Source organism: Zophobas morio, unplaced genomic scaffold (genome assembly GCF_036711695.1).
Source record: "Zophobas morio isolate AGI-343-1 ecotype UQ-CSIRO unplaced genomic scaffold, CSIRO_AGI_Zmor_V1 ptg000018l, whole genome shotgun sequence".
Taxonomy (NCBI): domain Eukaryota; kingdom Metazoa; phylum Arthropoda; class Insecta; order Coleoptera; family Tenebrionidae; genus Zophobas; species Zophobas morio.
Window position 1 is genome coordinate 4,724,572 of NW_026972123.1, and position 12,151 is coordinate 4,736,722.

Genomic DNA, 12,151 nt, shown 5'->3' on the forward strand with positions numbered 1-12,151 from the left:
ACTTACCTCTTCCAGTCGTGTGATGTTCCGGATGTGATCTTGCAAATGTTTTGGCATATCTGGCGGGAGATCATAAGGGTCGTCGTAATAATCCGGCGTCCAGCCGTAGATTTTGTTCAGCTTTAAGAATATACACGGTGAGCTCCTGTAGTAGTTGAAGAACTGGTCGCGACTGCAGTCGCCCCAGTCCTTCACGTCCACCTCGCACACTTCGGTTTCGGTTGGCCACTCTGTATATGAGCAAGTTTTGAGGTAAGCGTTGCCCTTTTCGATTTTACCGGGCGTGTAGTACTCTGAAAATTCGCATTGAGTTGTGGTGGAACAAGTATGTGACAAGGTTGTCCTCACTGTCTAAAAACTCCATTATATTGTCGAACCAATTTAAGTAATTGGCTTTATTGGTGCCTTGCAGCCATATCAGGGTACTTTCTTCGTTATCTTTCGGCATCGGTCGGAAGCCTAAACCTGGGTTTGTGCCAATGACGGATGCGTCTTGCTGCCATTTTGGGATTCGAGGGTCTAGGGTTTGCAGGAAGACCCACATGCAGATGGCCACGAGGGCGGCGAGCATGCCATAGAAGATCAAGTAGAAGAGACCAATTTTGGCTGGAATAACGGAAAATTAGATATCATATACACATATAGAGGGAAAATCTGTCTAAATAAGTTTAGACCAAGGGTTAAACACCCAAATTGAGACTCTAATAGCTTAATTGAGTTTCGTGCTAGAACTGGTGTAATTTATGTTTTCGAGATTGGTAGTCGCTACAAATGTCAATGTTAAATAACAAATAAAATCAAATTCGTTTGTTCCGTCTGGACTTTTATCGAATTAGTCTACATTATCTAAAATTGAATTAGCTAGGTTTTAACTGTCAAAGATTTAGCTTTTTATATACATGATTTAACCATAGATTAATATAGATGCGACATAGAGGCTGATTTTGGAAAACCACCCTTATTGACATTGAAGTCCTCAACCGCCAAAGGCAAGCGCCAAATTTAAATAGTCGATGCCAATAAAAAAACTTGATTCACTACAACTCGCCTGAGAACTTTTGTTTAACTAAGAATATTGTTGAAATCGTAATATCCCAATAGATTTTTTAACAGTGAGAAAAAAAAATGAAAAATTAACATAATAGAAAATTCGAAAAATCGAGAAATCTAATAATCGAAAAATCGAAACCTTAAAAAATCGTAAAACCAAAACATTGAAAAATCGAAATATTGAAAAAATGTAAAATTCAAAAATCTCAAATTTAAAAACCGAATAACGATACTGATAACTGAAAAATCGAAACATCGAAAAAGATCAAGAAATCGTGGAGTCGAAAAGTCGAACAATTGAGAAACCGAAATGGGCCAAAATCGAAAAGTTAAAAATTGAACAATTTATAAATTGAGAAATTGACAATCAAAATATCGAGAAATCCAAAAATTGAAAAATTAAGAGATTGAAAGATCAAAAGAACGAGAAATCGAAAAGTGATGAAGTCGAAAAATCGGAAAATAGAGAAATCGACAAACAAAAAGTTAAAAGTTGAAAAAGCGGAAAAATCAAAAAATGAAAAAATGGAAAACTGGAAAAACTGAGAAACCGAAATAGGCCAAAATAAAAAATTGAAAAAATGATAAATCGAAAACCTGAATAATCAAATAAACAGAACATCTAAAACCAGGAAGTCGAAAAATAGAAAGATTAAGAAATATTGAAAAACTAAAATATCAAAAGATTGAAAAATCTAAAATTTAAAAATTCAAAAATTCAAAAATCGAAAAAGTAAAAAGGTAGACACATCGAAAAACCCCTAAGTCAAAAACAGAAAAGCCGAAGAATTGAAATATTGAAAAATCCTAAAACTGAAATATCTAAAAACTGAAAAATCGAAAAATCAAAAAGTGAAGTCGAAAAATAGAAACCTTAAAAAATCGAAAAATTAAAAAATCAAAAACCTGAAAAATCAAAAAATTAAAGAACCGAAGAACAGCAAAGTCGAAACACTCCAAGGTCAAGAAATGGATTAATTGAAAAATCGAAAAATTGAGAGTTTATAAAAGTTTATTAATTGAAAATTTTGAAAAATTAAAAAATCAAAAATTTGACAAAATGACAATTGAAAAACAGAAAATCTAAAACCGGGAAGTCGAAAAATCAAAAGATTAAGAAATGGAAACATTTGAAAAATTCGAAAACTTGAAAAATTAAAATTGAAATTAAATTTAAAAATTAAAAAATCTAAAATTTAAAAATCGAAAAAGTAAAAAAATCGACACATCGAGAACCTAAAAAGTCGAAAAATTGAGCAATAGAAAAATCCAAAAAGTAAAGTCGCAAAATTGAAACCTTAAAAAATCGTAAAACCGAAACATTGAAAAATCGAAATATCGAAGAACTGAAAATCGAAAAAATGTAAAATTCAAAAATCTAAAATTTAAAAACCGAATAACGAAAAATCGAAACTCCCAAATTTAAAAAATCGGATAACTAAAAAATCGAAGCATCGAAAAACTGGAAAATCGAAAAACCGAGAAATCGTGGAGTCGAAAAGTCGAACAATTGAGAAACCGAAATAGGCCAAATTCGAAAATTTAAAAATTCAACAATTTATAAATTGAGAAATTGACAATCAAAATATCGAGAAATCCAAAAACTTAAAAATTCGAAAAATTGAAAAATTAAGAGATTGAAAGATCAAAAGAACGAGAAATCGAAAAGTGATGAAGTCGAAAAATCGGAAAATAGAGAAATCGACAAACAAAAAGTTAAAAGTTGAAAAATTGGAAAAGCGGAAAAATCAAAAAATGAAAAAATGGAAAACTGGAAAAACTGAGAAACCGAAATAAGCCAAAATAAAAAATTGAAAAAATGATAAATCGAAAACCTGAACAATCAAATCTCCATAAATCGGGAATGAAAAATGAACAAATCGAAAAATTGATAAAACAGAACATCTAAAACCAGGAAACCGAAAAATAGAAAGATTAAGAAATATTGAAAAATTACATTATCAAAAGATTGAAAAATCTAAAATTTAAAAATTCAAAAATTGAAAAATCTAAAAAGTAAAAAGGTAGACACATCGAAAAACCCATAAGTCAAAAGCAGAAAAGCCGAAGAATTGAAATATTGAAAAATCCTAAAACTGAAATATCTAAAAACTGAAAAATCGAAAAATCAGAAAGTGAAGTCGAAAAATAGAAACCTTAAAAAATCGAAACATTAAAAAATCAAAAAATTAAAGAACTGAAGAACAGCAAAATCGAAACACTCCGAGGTCAAGAAATGGATTAATTGAAAAATCGAAAAATTGAGAGAAAATCTAAAAGCGGGAAGTCGAAAACTCGAAAGATTAAGCAATCGAGAAATTGAAAAATCGAAAAAGTAAAAAAATTGACACATGGAAAACTCCAGAAGCCAAAAATCGAAAAGTCGAAGGATCAAAATATTGAAAAATCCCAAAAGTGAAATATTGAAAAACTGAAAAATGAAAGAAAAACTGAAAAATGGAAAACCTGAAAAATACGAAAACTAAAATATCCAAAAACTGAGAACCTAAAAAGTCGAAAAATTGAGCAATAAAAAAATCCAAAAAGTGAAGTCGCAAATTTGAAACCTTGAAAAAATTAAAAAATAAAAAATCAAAAACCTGAAAAATCGAAAAATTAATTGAAGAACAGGAATATTGAAATCTTCGAAAGTCAAGAAATGGGAAAATCAAAACATCGATTCATTGAAAAATCGAAAAATTGACAGTTTATAAATGTCAAATTTGAAAAATTGAAAAATCGAAAATTTGAAAAAACGACAATTGAAAAGCAGAAAATATAAAACTGGGAAGTTGAAAAATCAAAAGATTAAGAAATCGAAACATTTGAAAAATTGAAATATCGAAGAGCTGTAATGAAAAATCGAGAAATCGAAAATTCTAAAATTTTAAATATTAAAAAATTAAAATACCAAAAAATTGAGAAATCTAAAATTTAAAAATCGAAAAAGCAAAAGTAAAAATTCGACACATCGAAAAATCGCGGAGTCAAAAATGGAAAAGTCGAAGAATAGAAATATTAAAAAATCCCAAAACTGAAATACCGAAAAACCGCAAAATAAAAGATAAACTGACGAATCGAAAAACTGAAAAATCCCAAAACTGAAATATCCAAAAACTAAGAATTGAAAAATTGAGAAACCGAAAAATTAAAAAGTGAAGTCGAAATATTGAAACCTTAAAAAAATAGAAAAATTGAACAAGTAAACTGAAAAATCCCAAAACTGAAATGTCCAAAAACTGAGAAATAAAAAAATTGAAAAATTGAGAAATCGACAAATCAAAAAAGTCAAGTAGAAAAATCGAAATATGAAAAAATGGAAAAACCAAAAAACCTGAAAAATCGAAAAATTTAAAACGAAAATTGAAAACAGAAAATCTAAAAGCGGGAAGTCGAAAACTCGAAAGATTAAGCAATCGAGAAATTGAAAAATCGAAAAAGTAAAAAAATTGACACGAAAAACTCCAGAAGCCAAAAATCGACAAGTCGAAGGATGAAAATATTGAAAAATCCCAAAACTGAAATATTGAAAAACTGAAAAATGAAAGAAAAACTGAAAAATGAAAAACCTGAAAAATACGAAAACTGAAATATCCAAAAATTGAGAACCTAAAAAGTCGAAAAATTGAGCAATACAAAAATCCAAAAAGTGAAGTCGCAAAATTAAAACCTTAAAAAAATAAAAAAATCAAAAATCAAAAACCTGAAAAATCGAAAAATTAATTGAAGAACAGGAATATCGAAATCTTCGAAAGTCAAGAAATGGGAAAATCAAAACATCGATTCATTGTAAAATCGAAAAATTGACAGTTTATAAATGTCAAATTTGAAAAATTGAAAAATCGAAAATTTGAAACAACGACAATTGAAAAGCAGAAAATATAAAACTGGGAAGTTGAAAAATCAAAAGATTAAGAGATCGAAACATTTGAAAAATTGAAATATGGAAGAGCTGAAATGAAAAATCGAGATCTCGATAAATCTAAAATTTTAAATATTGAAAAATTAAAATACCAAAAAATTGAGAAATCTAAAATTTAAGAATCGAAAAAGCAAAAGTAAAAAGTCGACACATCGAAAAATCCGGAAGTCAAAAATGGAAAATTCGAAGAATAGAAATATTGAAAAATCCCAAAACTGAAATACCGAAAAACCGCAAAATAAAAGATAAACTGACGAATCGAAATCTGAAAAATCTCAAAACTGAAATATCCAAAAACTAAGAATCTAAAGAATCGAAAAATTGAGAAATCGAAAAGTGAAGGAAACAGTAAGCAGCTTGTAATCTTCTGGTAAATCTAGTGTCAATTTGTCGAAAGTAAAACATGTCGTTAAAAATATTATGACATTTTTTCTAGTTAATTTTATTCCTAGTTAGAAACAGACACTGTTGCCAACATAAGTCGAGGAGTCCTCAACCGTCATTTAATTTAAACTATGACGCTTCTCTATATTCTCTGATTTAACATCCTGCAATCAAGACGTGAATCATACCACTGTATGAATCTTATCAATTCACGTGAAACTAACTCTAACTAATATTAGTATGCAGCTGTTCGTCGAAATAAATACATTAATTTCCACACACCATGACTAACCATCTAATTACTGCGAATAAAACGAATTATGTATTACCAGGCTTCACGATAACGTGACCCCAAAGGTCAAAAACCACTACGAAAATTGAGTTATTGATTATATCTTGCCCCTAAAATAAAATCTAATACCAAGAAAGTAAACTCGAACCGCTCCTTGCAAGGGGATCACCCTCCCATGTTGTTGTCTAATAATAGCAACTATTCACGTTTTCCCCTTTTGCATGAAAATTTGCACGTGAACGTTACTATAATGGGATTAACGAGTTTTTTAACAATGCGACCTCAAACTTGAACTTTCAACGGTTGGGTGGAATTTGTCGATATAGAGTTCCATTTGTTGCTGGCTGGTGAGTTCAGTGAAACGTAGACGAGAGAGGAAAGGTACACTTTTTACATAGAATGTCTAGGGTAAATTTTTGATGCTTCGATCGCGTGATTCAAGTTGCGGTTAAACTTGGTTTTTAGCAGATTGCGAATACTACGTCTCAGAATTGAGAGGTTGAAGGCTATTTCCGCGATAAGTCAGGTTATCGAAGGTTTGCATTTTTTTATGTATAACTGAGCCTGTAGTAGAGTAAAGTACGAGCCGCCACTGAGCCTTTTTCAACTACGTCACTCAAGCCCTGCACAATTAAATGTCCATTAGAAAGTAAAATGAATACAGTTCTGTGCTAATTTCTTTTGGCTATTAACAATATAACTTATCACAAGTGTTTTCTTTTTCAAAAGACTCAGCAACAATTTTTGGACCAAAAACTCTATTAGAATACTTACTAAAATACTTCAACCAGTTTTGTCATGGAGTAACATATCTAAAACCTAAAGATAATAATAATAACACAGTGGACTACGCTAGGTGTGGGGAGAAATAAAATCGAGATATCTGACTAGAAATTCTCGATTAAAGAAGTCTGGAATAACTACTTATAATAAATAATCAAAAAAATCCAAAGCGATTTTTTTGTATTGATAATACGAGTATAGAGTGATCAATTTGATCAAAGGTCTTACAGAAGTCAGTTTGTATTAAATCAAGTTTTCTTTCGAGATCTGGAGCGTTGTCGAGGCGAATTGTGAAAAGGATGGAGACAAATCAACTGTTCACCATAAATCCATGGTACGGAGATAATAAGCGTCGAACTACACTATAATAGATACTTGTATATAAATAGAATTGATTCAAAACTTTTCGCGAAATTGCAAAGCTACTAAGCGAATCTATTTTATTGATTAAATCAAGAACGATTTGCCCCATTTCCTTGAAAATTGTATGACTTTAGTCAACTATTTTAATAAAAATCTGACTGCTGCTGGCTGTGCTCGCACTCTAAAACGTTTTTTTTTAGTTTAGGCCCAGTTTTTTTCTAATATAAAAGACTACTAACAATCTGCTAAGATTTATTCAGCTTTTTCTATAATCAAAACACTAGGGGTCCACGAGATTCTTTCTGAAATAAAACATTAGAAATTCCCTGAGATTCTTTCTATTAAAAAACACTGTAATCTCCCCACATTCTTTTAGCCTTTTCTAAAATAAAAACACTCTGGATCCTCGAGATTCTTTCTAAAATAAAATACTAGAAATCCCCCGAATCTTTCAGCTTCTTCTAAACTCAATACACGAGGACCCCCGAGATTCTTTCTATTAAAAAACACTACAATCTCCCGACATTCTTTTGGCTTTTTTTTAAATAAAAACACTCTGGACCCCCGAGATTCTTTCTAAAATAAAACACTACAAATCTCACAATATTCTTTTAGTTTTTTCTAAAATAAAAATACTAGGGATCTTCAAGATTCTTTCTAAAATAAAACTAGAAATTCTCCGAGATTCTTTCAGCTTTTTCTAAATCAAAACACGAAAACCCCCCAGATTCTTTCTAAAATAAAATACTAAAAATCACCGAGATGCTTTCTAAAATAAAACTCTAAAAATTCCTGGAGATTCTTTCAGCTAATTCTAAAATCAAAAAACGAGGACCCCGAGATTCTTTTTAAAATAAAATACAATACTAAAAATACCCGAGATTATTTCTAAAATTAAACACTAGAAATTCCCCGAGATTCTTTCGATTAAAAACACTAAAATTTCCCAACAATCTTTTAGCCTTTCCTAAAATAAAAACAGTCTGGATCCTCGAGATTCTTTCTAAAATAAAATACTAGAAATCCCCCGAATCTTTCAGCTTCTTCTAAACTCAATACTCGAGGACCCCCGAGATTCTTTCTAAAATAAAATACTACAATTCCCCGAGATTCTTTCTAAAATAAAACACCAGAAATTTCCCGAGATCCTTTCAGATACTTCTAAAATCAAAACACGAGGACCCCCGAGATTATTTCTATTAAAAAACACTAAAATTTCCCGACATTCTTTTGGCTTTTTTTAAAATAAAAACACTCTGGACCCCCGAGATTCTTTCTAAAATAAAACACTACAAGTCTCACAATATTCTTTTAGTTTTTCCAAAAAAAAAAAATACTAGGGATCTTCAAGATTCTTTCTAAAATAAAACTAGAAATTCTCCGAGATTTTTTCAGCTTTTTCTAAATCAAAACACGAGAAGCCCCCAGATTCTTTCTAAAATAAAATACTAAAAATCACCGAGATGCTTTCTAAAATAAAACTCTAAAAATTCCTCGAGATTCTTTCAGCTAATTCTAAAATCAAAAAACGAGGACCCCGACATTCTTTTTAAAAGAAAATACTAAAAATCCCCGAGATTATTTCTAAAATTAAACACTAGAAATTCCCCGAGATTCTTTCGATTAAAAACACTAAAATTTCCCAACAATCTTTTAGCCTTTCCTAAAATAAAAACAGTCTAGATCCTCGAGTTCTTTCTAAAATAAAATACTAGAAATCCCCCGAATCTTTCAGCTTCTTCTAAACTCAATACTCGAGGACCCCCGAGATTCTTTCTAAAATAAAATACTACAATTCCCCGAGATTCTTTCTAAAATCAAACACCAGAAATTTCCCGAGATCCTTTCAGATTCTTCTAAAGTCAAAACACGAGAACCCCCGAGAATCTTTCTATTATAAAACACTAAAATCTCCCGACATTCTTTTGGCTTTTTCTAAAATAAAAATACTAGGAGTCTCCGAGATTCTTTCTAAAATAAAACAATAGAAATTTCCCAAGATTCTTTCAGCTTCTTCTAAAATCAAAATACTAGAGACCCCCGAGATTCTTTCGATTAAAAACACTACAAAGCTCTCAATATTCTTTTACTTTTTTCTAAAATAAAAATACTAGGAATCCCCGCGATTCTTTCTAAAATAAAATACTAGAAATACCTCGATTTCTATCAGCTTATTCTAAAATCAAAATACGGGGACCTCGAGATTCTTTCTAAAATAAAATAAGAGTACTAAAAATCATCGAGATTATTTCTAAAATAAAACACTAGAAATTCCCCAAGATTCTTTCAGCTTCTTCTAAATTCAAAACACGAAGACCCCCGAGCTTATTTCAATTAAAAAACACTAAAATCTCCCGACATTCTTTTAGCTTTTTCTAAAATAAAAATACTCGAGATCCTCGAGATTCTTTCTAAAATCAAATACTAAAAATCCCCGAGATTCCTTCTAAAATAAAATACCAACAATCCGTGAGATTCTTTCTAAAATAAAACACTATAAATTCCCCCACACTCGTTTAGCTTCTTCTAAAATCAAAACACGAAGTCCTCTGACATTCTTTATATTAAAAAACACTAAAATCTCCCAACATTCTTTTAGCTTTTACTAAAAGAAAAACACTAGGGATCTTCGAAATTCTTTCTAAAATAAAATACTAGAAATCAGCGAGATTCTTTCTAAAATAAAACGCTAAAAATTCCCAGAGATTCTTTCAGCTAATTCTAAAATCAAAAAAAGAGGACCCCGAGATTTTTTTAAAATAAAATACTAAAAATCCCCGAGATTCTTTCTAAAATTAAACACTACAAATTCCCCAAGATTCTTTCAGCTTCTTCTAAAATAACAACACGAAGACCTCCGAGATTCTTTCTATTAAAATCTCCCGACAATCTTTTAACTTTTTCTAAAATAAGAACACTCGGGATTCTTGAGATTCTTTCTAAAATAAAATACTAGAAATTTTCCGAGATTCTTTTAGGTTCTTCTAAAATCAAAACACGAAAGACCTTCGAGATACTTTCAGATTCTTCTAAAATTAAAACAGGAAGACCCCCGAGCTTTTTTCTATTAAAAGACATCAAAATCTCACAATATTCTTTTAGCTGTTTCTAAAATAAAAAGACTAAGGATCCTCGAGATACTTTCTAAAATAAAATACTAGAAATCCCCCGATTCTTTCAGCTTCATCTAAAATCAAAAAACGACGACCACCGAGATTTTTTCTAAAAGAAAATACTAAAAATCCATGAGATTCTTTCTAAAATAAAAGACTAGAAATTCCCCGAGATTCTTTCAGCTTCCTCTAAATCAAAATACGAGAACCCCCGAAATTCTTTCTAAAATAAAATACTAAAAATCGCCGACATGCTTTCTAAAATAGAACGCTAAAAATTCCCCGAGACTTTTTCAGCTTCTTCTAAAGTCAAAAGACGATGACCCCGAGATTCTTTTCAAAATAAAATACTAAAAATTCCCGAGATTCTTTCAAAAATGAAATACTAGAAATTTCCTAAGATTCTTGCAGCTTCTTCTAAATTCAAAACACGAAGACCCCCGTGATTTTTTCTATTAAAGGACACTAAAATCTCCCGATATTCATTTAGCTTTTTCTAAAGTAGAACGACTAGGGATCCTCGAGATTCTTTCTAAAATAAAATACCAGAAATCCCCCGATTCTTTCAGCTTCGTATAAAATCAAAAAACGACGACCACCGAGATTTTTTCTAAAATAAAATACTAAAAATCCGTGAGATTATTTGTAAAATAAAAGACTAGAAATTCCCCGAGATTCTTTCAGCTTCCTCTAAATTGAAAACACGAAGACCCCCGAGATTTTTTCTATTAAAAGACACTAAAATCTCCAGATATTCATTTAGCTTTTTCTAAAGAAAAAAGACTAGGGATCCTCGAGATTCTTTCTAAATTAAAATACTAGAAATCCTCCGATTCTTTCAGCTTCTTCTAAAATCAAAACATGAGGACCCCCGAAATTCTTTCTATTATAAAACACTAAAATTTCGCGACATTCTTTTACTTAGCTTTTTCTAAAATAAAAACACTATGGGCCCCCGAGACTTTTTGTAAAATAAAATACTAGAAATTCCCTGAGATTCTTTCGGCTTCTTTTAAAATCAAAAGACGAGGACCCTCGAGATTCTTTTAACTTCTTCTAAAATCAAAACACGAGGACCCCAAGATTCTTTTGAAAATAAAATACTAAAAATCCTCGAGATTTTTTTCTAAAATTAAACACTAGAAATTCCCCGAGATTATTTCAGATTCTTCTAAAATCAAAAGACGAGAGACCACCGAGATTTTTTCTAAATTAAGCACTAGAAATTCCCCGAGAGGTTTTCAGCTTCTTCTAAAATCAAAACACCAGGAGCCTTCGAGATTATTTCTAAAATAAAACACTACAAATCTCCCGAGATTCTTTCAGCTTCTTTTAACATTAAAACACCAAGTCCCCCCAAGATTCTTTCTATTAAAAAGGCACTAAAATCTCCCAACATTCTTTTCGCTTTTTTTTTTAATAAAAAAACTAGGAGACTTTGAGATTCGTTTTAAAATAAAATATTAGAAATCCCCCGAGATTCTTTCAGCTTTTTCTAAAATAAAAACACGAGGGGTCTTCGAGATTCTTTCTAAAATAAAACACTAAAAATCTCCTGAGATTCTTTTAGCTTCTTCTAAAATCAGAACACGGGGATTCCTGAGATTCTTTCTAATATAAAATACTAAAAATCCCCGAGATGCTTTCTAAAATAAAACGCTAGAAATTCCCCCAGATTCTTTGAGCTTCTTCTAAAATCAAAAGACGAGGACCCCTGAAATTCTTTCTAAAATAAAATACTAAAAAACCTCCAGATTCTTTCCAAAATAAAATACTAGAAATCGACCGAGATTCTTTCAACGTCTCCTAAAATCAAAACACGAGGACCCCCGAGATTCTTTCGGAAATAAAATACTAAAAATCCCCGAAATGCTTTCTAAAATAAAACACTAGAAATTCCCCGAGATTTTTTCTAAATTAAGCACTAGAAATTCCCCGAGAGGCTTTCAGCTTCTTTTAAAATCAAAGCACCATGAGCCTTCGAGATTATTTCTAAAATGAAACACTACAAATCTCCCGAGATTCTTTCAACTTCTTCTAACATTAAAACACCAAGTCCTCCCAAGATTCTTTCTATTAAAATGCACTAAAATCTACCAACATTCTTTTAGCTTTTTTAAAATAAAAAAAACTAGGAGACTTCGAGATTCGTTCTAAAATAAAATATTAGAAATCCCCCGAGATTCTTTCAGCTTTTTCTAAAATAAAAACACTAGGAATCTTCGAGATTCTTTCTAAAATAAA

The 12,151-nt window shown here is 30.7% G+C and overlaps 1 protein-coding gene across 2 annotated transcripts in view; it reads right to left on the reverse strand.

The window, feature by feature from the left end:
* Positions 1–12,151, reverse strand: part of LOC135130845 (sodium/potassium-transporting ATPase subunit beta-2-like) — a 30,468-nt gene that overhangs the window by 698 nt on the left and 17,619 nt on the right. For both annotated transcript variants that reach the window (XM_064058278.1, XM_064058279.1), the window contains exons 2-3: positions 349–606; positions 7–293 (exon numbers count right to left, since the gene is read on the reverse strand). In XM_064058278.1, coding sequence (XP_063914348.1) covers positions 7–293; positions 349–606 — 545 coding nt within the window. The remainder of the gene's footprint in view (positions 1–6; positions 294–348; positions 607–12,151) is intronic.